Source organism: Dipodomys ordii, unplaced genomic scaffold, assembly GCF_000151885.1.
Source record: "Dipodomys ordii isolate 6190 unplaced genomic scaffold, Dord_2.0 Scaffold33, whole genome shotgun sequence".
Taxonomy (NCBI): Eukaryota; Metazoa; Chordata; class Mammalia; order Rodentia; family Heteromyidae; genus Dipodomys; species Dipodomys ordii.
Window position 1 is genome coordinate 4,763,434 of NW_012267249.1, and position 13,123 is coordinate 4,776,556.

Consider the following 13,123-nt stretch of genomic DNA (forward strand, 5'->3'; position numbering starts at 1 on the left):
CATTCTGGATTTGAATCCTAGGAGAGAACTATGGAAAATTGTATTTCTTCTTTGAACCATAAAGCTTCCATTGTTTTTTTAACACTTCTATTATTAGTGTATGCTGATATCTAATGCCAAGCCAACTACCTGGCATACGATAAGCTTTCAGGAATGCTTATGGAATAATTATTACAGAGTATTATGGAGAGTGGTAAGGTACGACTGCTTGTTGAAGACAAGGAGGACTTCTTAGTACTTGATAGTACTCTTGAAAGAAGGGTTTTAGAAGATGGATAATACTTGGTAGGAAGGAATGGGCACTCTAGATGGCAGGAACACTTAAGCAAAAGCACCATAGGAGGATGCAAGAATGTGTTTGGGAGATATTCTTTTCCCCAGTGAAGAGGGATTAAACTCACTTGAAGGAAAGAGAGAGTAGCTAAGGCTGATCAAGATGTCTAACATCAGCCTGAGGGTGGAGGATGTAATGCAGAAGGTACCCTGTGAAGCTTTTGAGTAGAAAGGGTTATGATTAAGAAAAGCAACCTGCCTGAGACACACAGTAGTGATTCTTGAGACACTGGACTCCAAAAGTGTTTCACAATACACTGAATAAGTTAGACTTGGTTCTGCATATATTGGCTGAATGACCTGAGATGGAATTTGGATCTTCTAAAACCTATGTTTTCTTCACCAAGAATATAATGTGAGGCTGGGAATGTGGTTTCAGGGTAGAATGTAGCCTAACATGTATGAAGCCCTGGGCTCCTCAGTACCACATAAACAGAAAAAGTAGGAAGTGGAGCTGTGGCTCAAGTGGTAGCATGCCAGCTTTGAGCACAGTATCCAGGCTCTGAGTTCAAGCCCCAGGACTAGCCAAAAAAAAAAAGAAAAAGAACATAATGTGATAACTGCCATGACAGGGAGATAAAAAAATGAAATGACTGTCTAAGTTGCTGTGTGCAGTAGCTGTTACTCAGAGAATTGCAGTAGTCACTCTGCTATTTTTAACAACCAATTAAGAAATCTTTTTGTTATTGCAGCAAAAGGTAATGAGATCAAGGCAGTGGGTAATGGGTAAGAGGAAAGGGAGAGTGTCTTTGAGTAGATGTAGAAGGTCAGACACAGAAGCAAAGATGAGACTCAGGCTTTGAAGTTAGATACCTTGGGAAAAGTACCCAAAATAGGAAAATTGGCGGAAATAGCAAGAAAGGTGGGACTGAGGTGGAGAAGGCAGAAGCGGTATGAGTTTACTTTTCTCTGCCCCAAGGCTTATCCCACACAGTGAAAGGGCTGCCACATCTCTCTGCTGCTCAGAACAACATACTGGTTGGGGGCAGGAGTGGGATTTAGATTAATGTGGTTTCAGAGGATCTCAAAGGGAAGTTGTCAGTTGGTAATAATTTCCCCACATGCAACTATCTTATTATTCAGACACTAGTTACTAAAGGTGAGTGTGTGGTGGTGTTCAAAGCCTACAGAGTCCTGTACTGGTGGTTCTCTTAGCAATTTAGGAGGAGGCTGAGATCCAGAGGATCACAGCTTGAAGCCAGTCCAGGCAGAAAAGTCTGAGAGACTCCACCTCCAAAATAACCAGAAAAAAAAGCCAAGATGGAAACTTGGCTCAAGTGGTAGAGCACCAGCTGAGCAATCAATCCAAGAAAGCTTAAGATTGAGTTTAATCTCAACATGATAAAAATAACAAAATAGCACAGAAATGGAGGCATTCAGGCCTCCCTTCTCTATACCTGAGGCTGATCCCAAGTAGCATCCTGGTAGGATTCATATAGGCCTGGATTCTATAGAACTCTCACAGCTCAATTACATGCTGACCAAGTACATGCTGATAGTATAGAGCCATTACAGATACCTATTTTGTGTCTTGGGCAGATTCCTATAGACCCACAGAGCAATGATCCAAGTCAGTCAGACAAACAAGACATTCTGTGCATGTGCTTCAGCCCCTCAGAAGAAACTCTGATAGCCAGCACCGGCAAGAACCAGCTCTACAGCATCACCATGTCCCTGACCGAAATCAGCAAAGTAAGCCTTCTCTTACCTCCCCTGCTTCCAGACCAGACCTGCATATCTAGCAGAAGGGCTGCTCACTACATGGGTAGACTTTCCTCCAGATAGATAGAGTATGTGTTCATTCAGCCTCACTTTATAATTGAGCAAAAGAAACTCTAATTTTAACCTGTTCATGTAGGAACATTTGAAGTATAATTGCTGCTGCCTTTGGAGGACACATTGATGCTGTTGAATTTAGCATAGCCTTTTACCAGAAATCATACTTCAAGGAATTTAATCTACTGCTGTATTTGCTCATTAGCACAAAAATGTATATATTAAAATTTTTAGTGTTGATTTTTGTGTTGTTTTAAAATAACACAAGAAGTTGGCCTAAATACACTATAGACATTGCAACAAAAAAGCACCATAAAAAATGAAGCTAATTATCTACATTGCTTACTTCATCAGCAAGATATTATTATGTTAAATCCACAGGCACCTTATGGTATGGTTATAAAACATCTGATGGAATAAAATAGATCATCTACCATCATCACAGGAAATTTTAACATATTCTTCTTTAAAATGTTTTTACAATTGCTTTATTGAGTTATTTTTAGAACATATTCATCACCTCAGAATAAGCCTACCCTATTTATTATTGTATCTCTACCTTCCTCCCTCCCCTCCCCAATCCTAAGCAAGCACTTAGTATGAAAGGATTATAAACAAGATTTAGGACTGCAGGATAATCCAGTGGGAGAGATGAGCTTTAATGTTAATGTTTGATTACCTGAGTTTATGTCTTCCTGTTTTTGGTTTTTATTGTTGTTGGCTTTTTTGCATTTCCCTCTATGTCTACCTTGTAATTTACCTTTTGTTTTCTATGTGTGTCATGGGTTTGTTGCTCTTGTTTATTTATCTTTCATACTAAGCATATTTGTTTTTCCAGTCCTGAGGCCTGGGCATTGTCACTGATGAGCTCATTTTGCTCAAGGCTAGCATTCTACCACTTGAGCCACAGCTCTTTCTGCTCTTTCTGTGATTAATTGGAGATAAGAGTCAGACTTAATTGCCTGGAATGGCTTCAAACCACAATCCTCAGATCTCAACCTCCTGAGTAGGTAGGATTATAAGCATGAACCACTGGCATTCAGCTAAGCAAATTTTTAATGTAGCACTTAATTTCTGATTTTTTCTGATAATTTCTGATTATTCTTCACTATATATTTTAGTTATTTCATGACACTCTTTATATACATTTTGACTTGTCATAATCAGATTTAGACCTAGGCCAATTTGATACTAGTAAAATATAGAATGTTAACTTCTAACTCGTTTACTTTTTCTCCTTTTATGGTATTACTGTTTATTTGTATTATATCTATAAGTGTTACAAACCTGCAACAGTATATTGTTAAAATTACTTGGTATGTAATTTGTATTTTTAAAAGAAGTCAAGGGAAGACTGAGGAATAAATATATATTTATAGCCTTTTAACACTAAACTTATTTACCACTTTTGTTCTTTTCATTTGTTTCTGTGGGTTCAGTTACCATTATTGATATTTCATTAGTCTAATACACCCATTTGTGTGCTTTTATTGGCAGATACATTGCCTTTCTACATGCTATGGGTCCAACAACATATATATACATATATAACTAATTTTAAGCCAGTTAAAATAGAAAAAAAGAAACATGAAGTTATATTGTCCTTATAATTAGCTAATTACTTTTATTGGTGCTCCTTATTTTTTTTTTTTTTGGGTCCAGTCGTGGAGCCTGAACTCTGGGCCTGGGCGCTGTCCCTCAGCTCTTCAGCTCAAGGCTAGCGCTCTACCACTTGAGCCACAGCGCCACTTTGGCTTTTTCTTTTTGCTTATGTGGTGCTGAGGAATCGAACCCAGGGCCTCAGGCATGCAAGGCAAGCGCTGTACCACTGAGCCATCTTCCCAGCCCCTGGTGCTCCTTATTTTTTTGTGTGGATTTGAATTACTGTCTGAGGTCACTTGCTTCCAACCTGAAGGATTTTCTCTAGTGTTTTCTGTCTGCCAGTGCTATTGTTTGGATCCACAATGTCACCCCAAGGTCCATATGTTAAAAACTTGGTCTCTAGACTATGGCACTGTTGGAAGATTGTAAAACTTTTAGAAGAATGAGCCTAATAGGAGGTCTTCAAGTCACTGATGTGCCCTCCATGTGATGTGTGTACCAACACGTGCTCCCATTGTAATGGGCTGCCCCACACAAACTTAAAAACAATGAGGACAACAGATCATTGTCTATATAACTCTATAAATTGATTTTCTCAGGGATTTCTTATTGTGATGCAAAGCTGACTGATACAACTAAGAACAAATTTTTTCGGTCTTTGTCAGGAATTTTTAATTTTACCTTCATTCTGATAGTTTTTCTAGCTATATAGTATTTTAAGTTGATCTTTTTTTTCTTTGAATAGTTTCAACATATAATTTCATCCCCTTATAATCCCATAGTCTTTGCTGAGAAGTCTGCTGTTAATCTTACTGGAATTGCCTTCTAACTAATCAGAGTTCTCTTATAAGTGACTAGTGATTTTTCTTTTGATGCTCTCAAGATTTTCTCCTTGAGAAAATAAAGCCTTTCAGCATTGTTATCATGATATCTATTTATGGGTGGCACACAGAATAGACCACTGCTTTTGATGACAAACACTTCTCAGATTATAAAGAACTAGGTAGATACTCAGGAGGCCAAGATTTGGAGGAGCATTGTTTGAGGCCATCCCTTGGAAAAAGTTCACAGGACCCATATCTCAACAAAGAAAAGCATATTGTGCAGAGAAGAGGGGGAAGAAAAAGTGCTTTTTTTCTCTTCTTTTTTTTCCAGTTTTGTTCAAGGCTAGCACTCTGCCACTTGAGCCACAGTGCCACTTCTGGATTTTTCTGTTTATGTGGTACTGAGGAATGGAACCCAGAACTTCATACATGCTATGCAAGCACTCTAAGCCACATTCCCAGCCCTAAGTGCTTTTTTCTTTCTTTCTTTCTTTCATTCTTTCTTTCTTTCTTTCCTTCCTTCCTTCCTTCCTTCTTTCTTCCTTTCTTCCTTTCTTTCTTTCTTTTCTTTCTTTCTTTCTCTTTCTTTTGTCATTTGTGGGGCTAGAAATCTGTGCATGGGTGCCATCTTTCAGCTCTTCAGCTCAAGGCTAGCATTCTACCACTTGAGCCACAGCACCACTTCTGAAGTGCTTTATTTTTTGGGGGGGGGTCCAGTCGTGGGGCCTGAACTCTGGGCCTGGGCGCTGTCCTTCAGCTCTTCAGCTTGAGCCACAGTGCCACTTTCAGCTTTTTTCTTTTTGCTTATGTGGTGCTGAGGAAATGAGCTCAGGGCCTCAGGCATGCAAGGCAAGCGCTCTACTATTGAGCCACCTTCCCAGCCCTGAAGTGCTTTATTTTTTAAGACAAGAAAAATTTCAATGTATTTAAAAGCTAATAGGAGGACAGGAAATGCAGCTCAAGTAGTAGAGTGCTTGCCTAGCAAGGCCTAGATTCCAATCCTCCAAACCCAAGAAAAATAGTGATGTGATAATAGAGGCAAGGATGTTGAAAATGTTGGGAAAAAAAGAAGCAACAAATGGAGAAGAATGCAGTCATCCATGCCTGCCTCTTTCTCTACAATATGCCGAAAGAGGAGTGGGTACATGTAAGTTTATAAGGGAAGAGAGCCAGAATTTGAAGAAATTCTCATCCCAGCCTTTGTCTTGGCTTATGAATACTTCTAACATGTATAAGCTTCATTACATTTTCCAACCCTCACACCTCATTTAGATGTCCCAGTGATACTGCCTCTGATGACAGACACCTGGAATACCTACATGCCACCACAATAGGATTTCTTTAAATTTAAAATAATCCACTTATTCTTGTTTGCTGCTGGTGGTAAAATAATTAGTTCTTTCTCTTCAGAGACAAATTTGGCATTACTTACTGACATACTTAAAATTATTCATACCATTTTACCAGCATTCCACCTTTAGAGATACATGCCTATATAGAAGGATATCTAGTCTTGTATTATTCATTAATAACAAAAATTGGGAGCCACTAAAATGTTTAAATAGTATAACAATGGTTAAATTCACTTCTAGAATATTCATAGAACAAAATATTTAATTGCCATTAAAATAATGTTTTAAAATAATAGCACCACAGGAAAATCTGCATACCATTTAAGACAATTTGCCATGGCCTAATTTCCATACATACAGGCGAATTAATGCTCCCAGGTACTAATTAGAGTTCAGATACATAGCCAGCCTTTTGCTCACCCTGCTGGGTCTTCATTCTGTATGATTTCTCCAGGGGGAGCCTGCTCACTTCGAGTACCTAATGTACCCATTACACTCAGCATCCATTACAAGTCTGTCTACCTGCATCCGCAAACCCCTCATTGCTACCTGTTCCCTGGATCGATCCGTTCGCATCTGGAACTATGAATCAAAGTAAGGACGCAAAGGCTTTGCTGCTGTAGTATGAAGAATTTCAGTTGGTAAATTTGTTTATGTAAATTGATTTAATTAGAGAGTTATACAATTTAATTACTTTGAAGCTTTCAGTTAAAAAATTCATTTTGGTTTTTTAAATCAAGTTAGTCACCTGTTTCTCACTCTTGCATGGGCTAGGAAATTACTCTGGTTTGTTAAGTGCTTACTACACACCAGACATTATGCTAGACACTAGGGACATAAAAGTAATACCTCAATATTTCACCTTTTTTTACATAAGTTCCACTGTCCCTCCGCATCTCCTCTTTGCTCATTTTCCCCAGATGTGGTTTTTACTTCATGGATTTTACAAGTTCTTTTACTACTACTCCTCTTTTTCCTTCTCCAAACACACTAGTAATTATATTCTTTTGGCATAACTTAAACTATTTCTTTATTCTTACATACAACTGCTAGGGCTGATGGGGGAGGAGAACAATACTTATGAGTGTTGGAATCTCATCAAAGCAGTATCTTCAAAGTCATTATACAACACTTGACCACTTTCTTTCTTTTGTTATTTCTTCCTTTTCTTTTCTTTCTTTCTTTCTTTCCCTTCTTTCCTTCCTTCCTTCATCTATTCATTCCTTCCTTTCTTCCTATCTTTTTTTTTTTTTGGTAGGTCATAGAGCCTGAACTCTGGGCCTGGGCACTGTCCCTCAGCTCTTCAGCTCAAGGCTAGCGCTCTACCACTCGAGCCACAGAGCCACTTCTGGCTTTTTTTTTCTGCTTATGTGGTGCTGAGGAATTGAACCCAGGGCCTCATGCATGCAAGGCAAGCACACTACCACTGACCAACCTTCCCAGCCCCTTCCTATCTTTTTTTCTTCCTTTCCTTCTTTTTTTTTCATTGGTAGTGGTGGTGGTTGTGGGGCTTGAACTTGGGCCCTGGCTACTCTCCCTGAGCTCTTATGCTCAAGGCTAGCCCTCTACCACTTTCAGCCACAGCACCACTTCCAGTTTTCTGGTGGTTAATTGGAGTAAAGAATCTCACAAACTTTCCTGTCCAGGCTGGCTTTGAACTACTATCCTTAGATCTCAGCCTCCTGAGTAGCTAGGATTACAGATGTAAGCCACCAATGCCTAGCTTGAACAGTTTCTTTATTAACTGAACATTATCTTCAAGTGCTAAGCAAGAATCTTCAAGTAAACAGAATCTAGAAAAGAGGAACAAATAATTGCAAGAAATGAAATATGTCAAATGCTGTATCAACAGTATATACCCAATACAGTTGAGGGCTTGAGATAGTTAAGAGATTTTGACTTATAATTCAATAACTATTTTTTTCATAGTACTCTGGAACTATTTAAGGAATACCAAGAAGAGGCCTATACAATCAGCCTTCACCCTTCTGGGCACTTCATTGTAGTAGGGTTTGCTGACAAACTTCGCCTTATGAATCTACTCATTGATGATATACGATCTTTCAAAGAATACTCTGTGAGAGGATGCAAAGAGGTAAAAACTAATACAGATAAAGGTTCATTCTCTTGGAAATCCAAGGTTGGAATATCAAAAACTAACACAAGCCGGGCGCTGGTGGCTCACGCCTGTAATCTTAGCTACTCAGGAGGCTGAGATCTGAGGATCTCGGTTCAAAGCCAGCCTGGGCAGGAAAGACTGTGAGACTATCTCCAATAAACCACCAGAAAACCGGAAGTGGCGCTGTAGCTCAAGTGGTAGAGCGCTCGCCTTGAGCTGAAGAGCTGAGGGACAACGCCCAGGCCCAGAGTTCAAGCCCCATGACTGACAAAAAAAAAAGAAAAAAAAAAGCTAACACAAACTGGGAAGGTGGAGCCAAAGTCTGACTTATAAAATTTCAGTGACTTAAAAAAATATCAAATATATCTCCTGCTGAACTCATAGAATATTTGGTTTTATCCCTGTTTTCTTATGCCAGCCAAATTTTTCACTGGACCTAAAAATTTGTTAAATCTTACCTGAGAGACAGGTCAACTCTGTCATCATGGTATCTTAACAAATATTGAAGAAGAAAAGGAATCCCTGAGCCAGGCACCAATGGCTCAAGCCTGTAATCCTAGCTACTTGGGAAGCTGAGATCTGAGGATCACAGCTCAAAGCCAACACAGCCCTTTGAGACTCTTATCTTACATTAACCAGCAAAATCCAGGTATGGATACTGAGGTATGGATCAAATGGTAGAGCGCCAGCCTTGAGAAAAAAATCCAAGCAAGAGCCCAAGGCCCTGAGTTCAAGACTCAGTAAGAGCACATGCATGTGCATGCATGCACACGCAAACACATACACACAGAGTAAACTCCAAATGACAGTTCCAGCTGAGAAAATGAGAATAGAAATAGGACGAGCCAGGAAAACTAAGCCTCAACAGAGGCAATAGACAATCATCCAGGTTCTCCCTCCCCACAAAATAACCTGAATGAATAAGACACTGATTTCTGGAGTCACCTTCCCCCTTCGAAACAGGGTGTCTACCATACAAAGTCCAAGCTGTGTAATGATTACAGGGTAGGGCAGGGCAGGATCTGTAGCATCTTAGCTGTTACGAGCTACAGAATATCAGCCCTGTCTGAAAATAGCAACCTTATTACACCTTTCCCCCCACTTCTGTCTTCACATGGAATTCCCACCTGAATGAACTCTTCCAGAATAGCCACTCTTGACTCCAGTCTCCAGTTAGATTGCTCACTTCTTCTTGCTTGCTCCCATTGTGTTTCCCTGTAGTGTGCCTTTAGCAATGGAGGTCACCTGTTTGCTGCAGTCAGTGGAAATGTCATTCACATATTTACCACCACGAGCCTAGAGAACATCACAAACCTGAAAGGACACACAGGGAAGGTATGTGAGTGACTAGCATCCAGGGAAATAACGGGCTTAGATGCAGTCACTGTGCTAACCCATGCAATACAAGTGACCAAAGAAGGACTTCCTGTCTTCATAAGGTTCACTGCCAATGGGAAGAGAAACAATAAAAGCAATGCATTCATTCTGAAAGGAAATGAGGAGGAGGCCGACACACTTGAGGCTGGGATGCTTGCAAAGGCTTGGTCCTAGAAGGCTGAGTAGGAATTAACCGGATCCAGTGGTGAGAGTCATTGTAGATAAGGATTAAAAAAAACCAACTGCCAAGCACAGGTGGCACACGTCTTTAATCCTAGCTACTAAGGAGGCTGAGATCGGAGGATCATGGTTCAAAGCAAGACTGGGCAGGAAAGTCTGTGAGACTCTTGTCTCCAATTTACCAATGAAATGCTAGAAATAGAGCTATGGTTCAAGTGGTGGAGTGCTAGCCCAGGGACAGTGCCCAGGCCCTGATTCAAGCCTAGGAATGGCACACACACACACACACACACACACACACACACACACGCATGCATGCATGCACACACACACACACAAAAAAGCTAAGAGACTTCAGGAACTGAAGAGTCTGTGGGGTTGGGACACAGCTGTTGGGATGAAGCATGGGTGAGATGGGACTGGAAGGCTTACGGGAGTCCAAGTGCATGGAATCTTGTTCCATGCCTTTAACTCCCTTGTTCCTCAAAGGCAGCAAGAATGTCTAGGAAAAGGTATGACCATATTTAAAAGATTACTTTGGTTGCAGACTGAAGAATACAGTGAAGGGGTCAAAGATGGAGATGCTAAGGAAATACTTGTATATATCCACGTGATAAATGAGAGTATTTTGGATCCTGGTCATGGTAACATAGCAATAATTGGTCACAACCTTTAAACTCATACTCAGTCTCATATTTATAAAGTGAAAAAGGTGAGAGTGATTGGATTTCAGTATTTACAAGCATCTCAGAAAACAGAATGTTAACAATTCCAAGGAGCCATGTTTTGTGCTTTCAGATAAGTCTCTATCAGGAAGGGACACTCAGCCCTAGTCTAATAGAGCCCCTGAGAGTTCGTGTTGGAGTTCACTTTGGAGCATGTGCATGGTGTGTGTGTGCACATGTGCACTCTTATCTGGCTATGTCTTTATTCCCTATAGATTCGGTCTGTTGCGTGGAATACAGATGACAGCAAGCTGATTTCTGCTGGCACAGATGGTGCTGTGTATGAATGGAATCTTTCTACAGGAAAGAGAGAAACAGAATGTGTGCTCAAGTCCTGCAGCTACAACTCTGTGACCATCTCCCCTGATGGCAAAATTATCTTTGCTGTTGGATCAGACCAGACTCTCAAGGAGATTGCAGATTCTTCGGTGAGTCTCCACCTGTCCCACCTCTGGAGTCTACAGAAGACAGCGTACACAAGAAAGTATAATGTGGGGGTTACAGATGTGTCTCAATTGGTAGAGTGCTAGCCAATGAGCAAAAGCAGTAGGTACTGAGCTCAAGTCCCAGTCTTAGACTTGAAAAAAAAAAAGGAAAGGAGAGAATGTATATAAAAAAAGGAAGGCTCCTTCCTCCTGGGAGAGCATCTGGCTATTCTTCCTGTTGGATCCACTCAATTCTGATCACTTCCTGAACTTCCTGCCTGTTGCTCTTCTGGCTGGATCAAATTGTAGGGTCCTTTTCCCTTTCCATTATGCTTGTTGTCTGGAGCTTCCCTTCTGCCCTCCAGGCATGGAGATCAGCTGTACCTCTACGCTGCACCCTTGCCTTTGGTCTGCACTTAGCAGAAGTAAAAACACAGCTAGAGTTATCTGTTGTCACCTAGACATGACAGCAGGTCCTTTTGAAAACTGTAACATCTAAAATTTGAGAAATTCTGCATTCTCATTTCATGTAGTGAAGGGCAGAGAGAAGAGCTCAGCAAAGACAATTCAGACAAATGTGACTTGTGTCGCTCTCCAAGAGCCCAGCCACAGCTCCTCCCGGGTCTCCTCAGCCCTTGTCATGGCTACCACAGCCACAGACCAGCCTGAGGCGTGGTTAGAACCCACTTAGAACATGGTGATTCTCCTTTACACACAGAGGAAGCCTGGTCCTGATTCTGTGGTAGCTTTAACAGAGCTGGACCAGAATAATGCTACCTTAGGGCAGGGCTATGTTTCAGTCCCCTTGACATGGCTTCTAGCTGACATATTGTATGGCCCACAACAAAATTCCCTCCAGTAAGCATGTAGGCTGGGGGAAGGGGTGAATGAGTACATTCAGGAGAGAAGGAATGAATGAGTTTCCTGAGTATACGGCTGTTTATATAATGGGCAGAAATCAGTGTTTCCTGACTAAAGTTAAGATCTGAATCCCATTCTCACATTGAGAAGTGTGACAACATAGCTGGAGTCAGACTGCCCCTCAGGTGTATGGGGTGAGGCAAGCTACTTTCCATCTCTGCGACTCAGCTGTTGCATCATCTTTAAAACACACAGAACTTGGCTCCCTGGTAGGGAGCTTATGAGGACTGGTGAGTTACCACATGGAAATGATTTGAGAGCCATGATTGGCACATAGTAAGCACTAAATAGTCTTCCAGTCACTAGCATTTTTCTTGACTCCTTGCCAGTCAAGTATCAAGAAGTATTTAGCCTTTTATGTGTTAGGCACTACATCAAACACTATAAGAATAGAAGAAAAATCTTAAAAAAAAAAAAAACTTGAACCACGTGCTTGTGACTCATGCTGTAACCATAGCTATTCAGGAGGCTGAGATCTAAGGGATTTAAGGATCACAGTTTCAAGTCAGCTGAGGCAGAAAAGTCAGATTCTTTATCTCTAACTAACCACCAAAAATCTGGAAGTAGAGCCTGGACCTAAAGCTCAAGTGGTAGAGCTCCAACCTTGAATGAAAAGCCAAGCAAGACTGTGAGACCCTAAGTTCAAACCCCAGTACCAGCACATACACAGGGCGCACACACATGCACCCATGCCCACACTGACCCCTAAGGATGCTAGTGGAGGAGAGGGAGCAAATGATGCCAAGAATCTAGAGGCATAGCGTGGACTCTTACTCTAAACAGAGCTCTATGTGTTCCAGGTCCTTCGAGAAATGTCAGCATTTGACGTCATCTACACAGCTATTATCATCTCACATTCCGGGCGCATGATGTTTGTGGGTACCTCAGTGGGAACCATCCGTGCCATGAAGTATCCTCTGCCTGTGCAGAAAGAATTCAACGAGTATCAGGCACATGCTGGCCCTATCACCAAGGTAAGAGGGGCCCTCCCCTCAGTGGCCAGGCCCTGCCCAACATACCTTCTCCCCCCTCCACCTCAATCTCCTCCTCCCCAGTGTCTGCTGCCCTTATTCATTTGTCTACTAACCAATTCCTACACATCTGTTGGCCATTAGGATTCTTTATCTCAACTACTTTTAGTTTTGATTCTAGGAAATAAAGATACAAATAAGGGGTTATGGTCAAGGTTGTGCCAACAAGTCATGCAGGACAATGAGTCGTTTGATGGGTACTGTAGGGGTCCCACCTAGGTCACCAGCATGCCACAGGTTTAGCCAAGAGATTATCCCCTCCCTCTCTAGATCCCCAAAGGCTCTAGAAAACCACTCCTGGAGAAAGTGAGCACACACTTGTGAATTAATCCTTGTATTTCCTCCTCTCATGAAGAAGTATCTATGTCCAATAGCGAAAATGTGAAAAACAACTCAGGTGACATTAGACAGGTGAGTGGATAAGCAAGATATGGTAGATTCATGTAATGGAATAGTAT

The 13,123-nt window shown here is 41.2% G+C and overlaps 1 protein-coding gene across 1 annotated transcript in view; it reads left to right on the forward strand.

The window, feature by feature from the left end:
* The window catches only part of Cfap57 (cilia and flagella associated protein 57), a 59,088-nt gene that overhangs the window by 12,268 nt on the left and 33,697 nt on the right, over window positions 1-13,123 (forward strand). Inside the window, exons 6-11 of the mRNA XM_013016781.1 lie at window positions 1,873-2,025; window positions 6,342-6,481; window positions 7,817-7,982; window positions 9,228-9,341; window positions 10,504-10,716; window positions 12,435-12,608. Of these exons, the coding sequence (XP_012872235.1) occupies window positions 1,873-2,025; window positions 6,342-6,481; window positions 7,817-7,982; window positions 9,228-9,341; window positions 10,504-10,716; window positions 12,435-12,608 (960 nt within the window). The remainder of the gene's footprint in view (window positions 1-1,872; window positions 2,026-6,341; window positions 6,482-7,816; window positions 7,983-9,227; window positions 9,342-10,503; window positions 10,717-12,434; window positions 12,609-13,123) is intronic.